At 42.2% G+C, this 7,212-nt stretch overlaps 1 protein-coding gene across 2 annotated transcripts in view; it reads right to left on the bottom strand.

The window, feature by feature from the left end:
- Window positions 1-1,384: 1,384 nt before the first annotated feature.
- The window catches only part of UBE2G2 (ubiquitin conjugating enzyme E2 G2), a 56,768-nt gene continuing 50,940 nt past the window's right edge, over window positions 1,385-7,212 (bottom strand). For both annotated transcript variants that reach the window (XM_048863765.2, XM_048863766.2), the window contains exons 5-6: window positions 5,777-5,917; window positions 1,385-3,731 (exon numbers count right to left, since the gene is read on the bottom strand). In XM_048863765.2, coding sequence (XP_048719722.1) covers window positions 3,619-3,731; window positions 5,777-5,917 — 254 coding nt within the window. In that variant the 3' untranslated portion in view covers window positions 1,385-3,618. The remainder of the gene's footprint in view (window positions 3,732-5,776; window positions 5,918-7,212) is intronic.

Here is a 7,212-nt window from a genome sequence, read left to right as displayed (position 1 = left end):
GGGGACCTTTAAAAAGGATGCTGCTAGTATCCTTTTAAACTAATAAAGCCTAAAGCAAACAATCCACCAAAGAGAGAAGTAAAATTATTAAAAAGTAAGAAGTTACTTGCATGTATAGATCACCGTACGATACCTGCAGTTCTGACGCTCCCCAGAGAACAAGTTCCGATTGAATTGTTTCAGACACTGAAAAAGGCAAATTGATCAGGACTGTTACTAGGGGCTAGTATTACAGCACTTGTGAACGTGAATCTCTTTTTAAAAGGGAAAGAAGATTTCTCCTCTCATTGAAGACCATCCAATATCACAGCAGCAGCTTTATCAAATAGAATTCTATAAACTGTTCCTAAGCTGTAAGAAGTCTACAAGGTGCAGAGTTGCTGGCACAGAATGGCTGTGACATCAGAGGTGAGGCATTTCGGCAATGGGCAAATGACCCTTTGCACGCCTCAAGTTTGTGAAGTACTCTGATCTTTCTGGATGAAGAGTGTCAGCTGTGCAGTAATTTGATTCACCTACAGTATTTGAATCAACAAGTTTTATTTTTCACCATTTGCAACTAGTACAAAACTATTCTAATGCGCTGTGTTATGTTTAAATGAAGTTTAAACATTTTGAGAAATAAACTGTGTAGTACAGTAAATAACATTCACCTATTTTGGCCATAGCATAAACATGAGAAATCAGAACAAACAGATCCCATTACCCGAACAAGGCAAGTTTCAGTTCTCAAACCAACCACTGAGAAATAACTTTTAAAAATCTAAATAGAAGTTATTAAAATTGGTGGTTTAAATCAAGTGGTTTTACTGCTAATTTTAGTCATCATTTAAGCCATTTTGATGTAGCAAATCTGCCCTGCCTTTCAATGCTAACAAGTTTCTTTGAAATCAGTGTGTTCCATGTCACTAAAAATACCATTTTCTTTTTGAGAGGACAAATTCAGGGGGATGTGGCGATTTTTCAAAGTTGGATGCCCAATTCCCACTGAAAGTCAATGTGAAATGAGCATCGAATTGCCCATTTCCATAGTCGTAAGTGCAAACATAAATCCTGGAATGGACACTAAACCTCATGCCTAAGCTGAGCTGTTGCTATTAGAGATCAGAAGGAGACCTTCATGCCCAGTGCAGGACAGGATTCTTGCACCACCTTCTAAAACAGCTTGTGCTGTTCAATGTCAGAGACAAGATACTGGATGGGATGGACCTTGGGTCTGAGCCCACCTGGCAATTCTTATGCCCCTTTGTGTCTTCAAATATTTCTCCTGTGGGCTTAATGATAGTGGACTATATCTTTTCCCACATGGGGCCCAAGTCAAAGCTGTACTCTCCTGGCTATCTATCTTTTCACCTACTGAAAGAAACAATCGAGGAGAAATTCATTCTTATGCTTTTGTGAAAGAAGAAAATATCACTTTATTTTCAATATACAGATTAAGTTCCACCATAAAATAAGGATAATGAATCTTTGAATACACATGAATAAAAATATTTTGTTTTTAAAACAAGACTAATTCTGCCACGTCCCTTTCTTGTTTGTGATCAATCTGTCTGGAATCAGGCATACAGCCCCCTCCTTTAGGAAGCTGTTTCCTAATGTGACTATGGTACTCCACAAGCTACACCGCATCTATCCAGTGCATAAAATGCCTTCACTCCACATACAAAAGCTACATCTTCATGTACATTTGCAAATACTAGTTGGGTACAATACTACTCCATCATCTTCCTGCCCCCAAAACTAGTCCTCTTCCAAACCTATAGGAATTACTCCCTATAATGGAGGTAAATCCAGCAAGTTATCCCAGCCCAGAGTCTCTTCAGTGATGGATAAAGACGACGCCCTAGAGTGACATGCAGCACATGTGTGTATGCAATATGAACTGCAAGCCACCAGATGCTGAAATGAGAGCAATATACATGTGTCACTTCAGCAAAGCTCTCTCAATAATGTAATTATTCCTATAATTTGATTTCTTGGTTCTTTTCATTCAAAAAAAGATACTCCTATCCTAGCCTGTTTTAGATAGTCAACAATATTTGATTCCACACACAACAGAGACTTATGTTATTGCTTGCAGCATAAGCATATTTGCTTGAAATGCCTACAGAAGATTCAGGCCTAGACAAGAGGTTCAGTTGTAAAGCAAGAACACTAGAAGGTGCCCCACACAAGCTTTACAGTCTGGGCACTACAATGAGTAGAGTTTGAAAGTTCTTCATTGTCCTGCTGCATACCATACAGAGGTCAGTAGAACAATGTTGCAAGTGTGCATCCTTCCATCCTCTAGAGGATGGCATCAGTGATAAGGATCTCCCCCAGCACTGACTTAGGTATGCAAGAGCAGTTAGCATCTAGAAATTGCAACTCCTGTTAAAGTAAGGGTTAAACTGGATCACCGTCAAAATCCACGTTCCCTACCTGAAGTGTGGGTGACCTGGTCTGTCATGACAAGTGTTCAAGTCAGTACTCTACTCTATCAAGTATTGGCAGAACAGGGTTTAAGATCATCTCACAATATCTTGGAAAGATTTTAGTTTCCCAGCAGGACTAGCTGAGCCCCTTTCTTCCCCGCTCCACGATTTTCAGAGCACAGATGACCTACCTTGCGCTTCGGGATGCAGGTACCTAACAAAACAGCTGACCAAAATGTTTAGGAAAAGACTGGGTTTCCTGACCTACCTCTCTGATTTAAACTGGAAGTTACAATAAATATTTTTAGGGAGTAATTACAGCAGTCATTGAGATCTCTTCTTTGCAAAAGCAGATTCAAAGGCTAGATTTAGACTGACAGCATGATACAAAAATATTGGGCTAGACAGCTGGGTCCACGAGCATCAGCCACTGATGAAACTGGCCATCTAGAATTTGAGACGCCTTAGCTAAAAAACTTAAAATCGCTACCTACATTAAAACAACCTGAAGGTATTCTTGTTTTAGAACCTCTTTCACTGAGCTACCTTTTTGTAAACTCTGGTGTTGAATATCATTGCTGTTTCCAATTTCCCAATGAGATCACACAATTAAAAATGACTTTGTTTCTGCACACATTTTTGGGTACGATGTTAAGCAGAAACGTAAAGCTGATTGTTGTAGCAGGTCACCTAAAACTCCTCTTCTCTGGAACAAGCTCTTGGAATACCTGCAAACATTAATATGCCGACCACCTAGCTACTTAAGTATTTGTTCACTAACCTTTGCTCTGAATCACTGACTGGGGAGGATTCCACTGCTCGGCAATGCACAATGACTTGTGCATTTTCTTGGTGAGACCAGGGAGTGGATTGCAGAAAATGAGTATAAGACTGTGCTAGGCTCAAATTCATGCTTTGTAAAGTCTCCATGTTTTCAATACAACAGAATGAGGTAGCATTGAACAGCCTTTGCAATAGGACTGACTCCATTTTTGAATTCTAGTAATGTACCCCCTTGCTACATGTTTTAGTCTGAGCCAGAGGCTTTTTAAAGGGGGGGAAATAATAAAAAGAATAAAGAGGAAGAATTAGGCCAACAATTTTGCAAAATCTGCCTTTTTGGTATCAGCACTAAGCATTGCTCTCTGTCAGCTGGAGAGAAATACAAAACACTGCAGTTTCGTTCTTTTCTTTTTTGTTTTTAAAGCCCAAGGGACTTCTGCACAATCTGCTTGGCAATTTTGTTAAACTGTTCTCTGTCATCCCGCCACATTTTGGAGGCATCAACATTGGCTCCACTTTCATCATTTGGTTCTGAAATGAGAAAGACACAACAGATAGGCAGGTTACTCACCGAGGACTTTGGTTCTTCAAATGCTGCCTCTGCACATTCATCCCCCTGTGTGCTTGGGATACCATCCGCACCAGGGGGAATGTAGATGCCCTTGGAGAGGAAATCCCACTATATGTGCAGCGCCCATCCCACCCCTTGTTTCACATATCTCACAGAAAATAGAGGAGAGTTTCAGCAAGAGGTTTTTTGGGGGGAAAAGCTTAAGTGATTGGTATTGGTGCTTTCTTAGTAGCTGAACCTCAGCACTTAAGATAGTATTTTGTCACCAATGAGGCAGTCAGAAGATTAGTGGAGGTTTCTAACACTGCAGGATGCCACCTGGCAAATCCCTTTCTGGTTCTGGAGTTTCATGAAAACCCAGATTTCTCTTCAGCCCCACCACTGCAGGTCCTCTCCTGCACCTGGGGGAAGAGTGCCACAGAAACACACACAACATTCACTTCTAGAGCAACCTTCACTTCTTCAACCTCAAGAATCTCAGAACTTTGCAAACAGTATTTAAGCCCCTGTGAGGTTGGCAACTCATTTTACAGTCAGCTAAATTAAGGTACAGAGACTTACCCAAAATTAATAAAGAACAGTGGTGAAAGGGGGAGCATAATTACTTCTTAAGGATCATACAGACAATGGCAACTGAGAATAGAACCCAGGAGTCCTGGCTCCCAGCCTCTACCTCCTGCATCTGCTAATTTGCTTTCATGGTTTGATCACAAGGAATTGGAGCCATTCCATGACAAGAGGGGAATAAAGCTCATGAAGTCTCTTGTGACTGTACGTGAACTTCAGATCCAAATTAATCCAACTACGGATGATTTGACCAGTTCAGAGCACAGAAACACTAACCCGAGGATCACCAATCTCCAAACCTAGCTTCTTCCAAGACTGTTACCATCCAGACCTTTCTCACCACTCCTGGATCAGACTGTGGGACCCTATACCTCTCACAACCTCTCCACTAGGCCCCAGCTGCCTTCAGTTTCCAGTCTTTGGTAGGCACAACTCCAGAGCACACAGTTTGAATCTGCTAGCAGCCAGGGTCCAGGAAAGAGGTTTCCAGAACCTCTGCTACACAAAGGATATTCAAAGGTGTGTCTTGTGGCAGGGGAAAAAGGGAAACAAAGTCACAAGGATGGAAGAGTCCAGGCAGCTATTGGAGCATTGGAAAGCCTGGGTAAGATGGTGGCACAACCCAAACCTTTTGAGGCCTACACATCACTGTATTAAGCCTTAGGATGTTTAATGTATAACTGGTAATTGAGCTGATTTGGGAACAGTCTTGATGTTAAAAACGGGAACAAGTAGAGTGCTTTGCGTCCTGTTCATTCAGGTTTTCTGTTCCTAAAACCTTGGATTTTACATCCTGATGGTCATTGCTGTGATTATGGTCGACGGTAGTATTTCTTCCCTGAGTGTATATATCCAGAATAGCTCTCTAAGTTCTTAGCCAGCCTTCATCATAGCAGCATCTAAGCACCTAAATTATATTTTTATCTCTCAGTACCAATTATTCAAGAGACACATTTTTATCTTCTCCAGTTATTAGATAGCCAAACTTTAGAAACTTATCTCCAGGGTAGAAATCTGTGTGAAATATTATTACATTAGCTATAGGGCTTGCAGGGTTGTCCCTGAAACGCTGACTTCTTAGGTGACCTATCAGAGTGAGAACCAAAAACTGAACCCTGGTTTCACACACGATAGCAGAGAGCAGTAACTGGGCCTCACAGATCTCCATGGCGGTGCCACTAGCCTGGAGAGAAGCAGTGTGAGGTTGCATGCAAACCTGGAGCCACCAATTTGCTGATCTAGTCCAGGTATTTTGAGGGTACCGATACATTAATAAAGCAGTAGGTGGCTGTTATGGCACTGACAGATCTTGCTGTTGCAGAACAAGGTCTGAGACCTTTGACTGCCCAACAAAGACAAATATCAAAGTAAAGACATTACCCATGCTTCAGAAATGCTATCCTAACTGAGCAACTCCAGATGAGGCACTAATCCTTACCTGCTAACATGCTGACCACTGACAAAAGGATCTTCTCCACGCTCTGCACTGGGCTCCACCGCTCAGCGCTGCTCTCGTACCCCATGGGGTCATCCCCTGGAGCATGCAGAATGGAAATGCAAACTCTCCCATCTGGGTAAACTGAAGAGGAAGCAGAGGAGATGAAAAGCTTTTTATAAATGATGCATTTGCCCCTTTGGGCTCCTCAGACCAGCAATGATTTATGTGCAGAGATGACCAGACTTGCTCAGCCCTTGCCTCCACACAGCTGCTCCTGAACCCAAGGGGACACTTTCCCTTCAGAAGGCAACAGGACAAGTTATGGGTGTTTTGTTATCTTCCCTGAACTAAGAAGGGAGAAACTAACTTTACCATCATTGTAGCCCAGGTCACAGAGGCAGGTTGTAAAAATCAGATCTCATGCACAGGAGAAAAAAATAATACTCTACAGTGAAAGTAGGCAGCAAATTAGAGCCAAACATTTTTCAGCTTTACTAGTGCCCAAGCTTCTCTCTCCCAGGGACTCTGCAATATGGATTACTGTACCTCCAGAGAATCGTTACCCCGTAGTTTCCAAAGTGAACCGCACTTCGTTATTTTCTGCCCATATTTCTAGCCTCCCTACAGCCTTTTGCCCTGTCCTCACCACCCGTTCCAAATTACTCTCACCCGCAGGTTTCATTAGCATACTCCTTCCAGAACAGAGATGGAGATATTAAGAGTGGATCTCACCACAATCCTCTGCTAGTCTCCTCCCTGCAACTGGACACAAGATACTCTGACACTCCAAGAACTCCATCCTCTGCTGGTCACTGCTATGCTGACTTGCTGGATTTTCAAAGCAGTGTAGAAAATTTTAGCCCTATATATATATATATATACACAACTAAATCACCCAGGCTTCTTGAAAACTTCAGTCCCTGCAGAACTTTCCTTACATTACATTAAAGGTGCATCTGTACAGGAGTCAACTGGGAGATCAGTTTCCATGGTGACAGGCAGGGTCTAAGAACATTGACAATCAGTCGGAGACAAGGGCAATGGGAGCTGGGTGGATTAAACTACCCCTCTTGCTGACGGAATAATATACCATAATGTACAGGAAGGGCAGAGTAGGTGAAGATCAGGAGCTGCACAAATTCCATGGCTTGTTTAAACCATATTTCATGTCAGGTACCTAAATCTCAGCCGGAACTTAAAGTGGTTGACATTCCAGAGCTTGTGTACTAGGGGTGGGGAACATGCGCGGCAGGTGCGACCAGAGTTTTCCCTCTAGTATTGTCAGACTTTAATGAATCAGAGGATGGGTCCAGGCACATAATTTGAGTCATAATAAAAGGTTCACACATGTTTTCTGTGTTGCTTTAATAACTAATTAAAGCAGTAACCAATAGCTTTGTGCAGAACGCCATGGGCCTATTCAGAAAATGAGAATT

Source organism: Caretta caretta, chromosome 9 (assembly GCF_965140235.1).
Source record: "Caretta caretta isolate rCarCar2 chromosome 9, rCarCar1.hap1, whole genome shotgun sequence".
NCBI classification, from domain to species: Eukaryota; Metazoa; Chordata; order Testudines; family Cheloniidae; genus Caretta; species Caretta caretta.
Note: the sequence above shows the minus strand (reverse complement) of the source record. Positions and strands in the feature narration are given on the sequence as shown.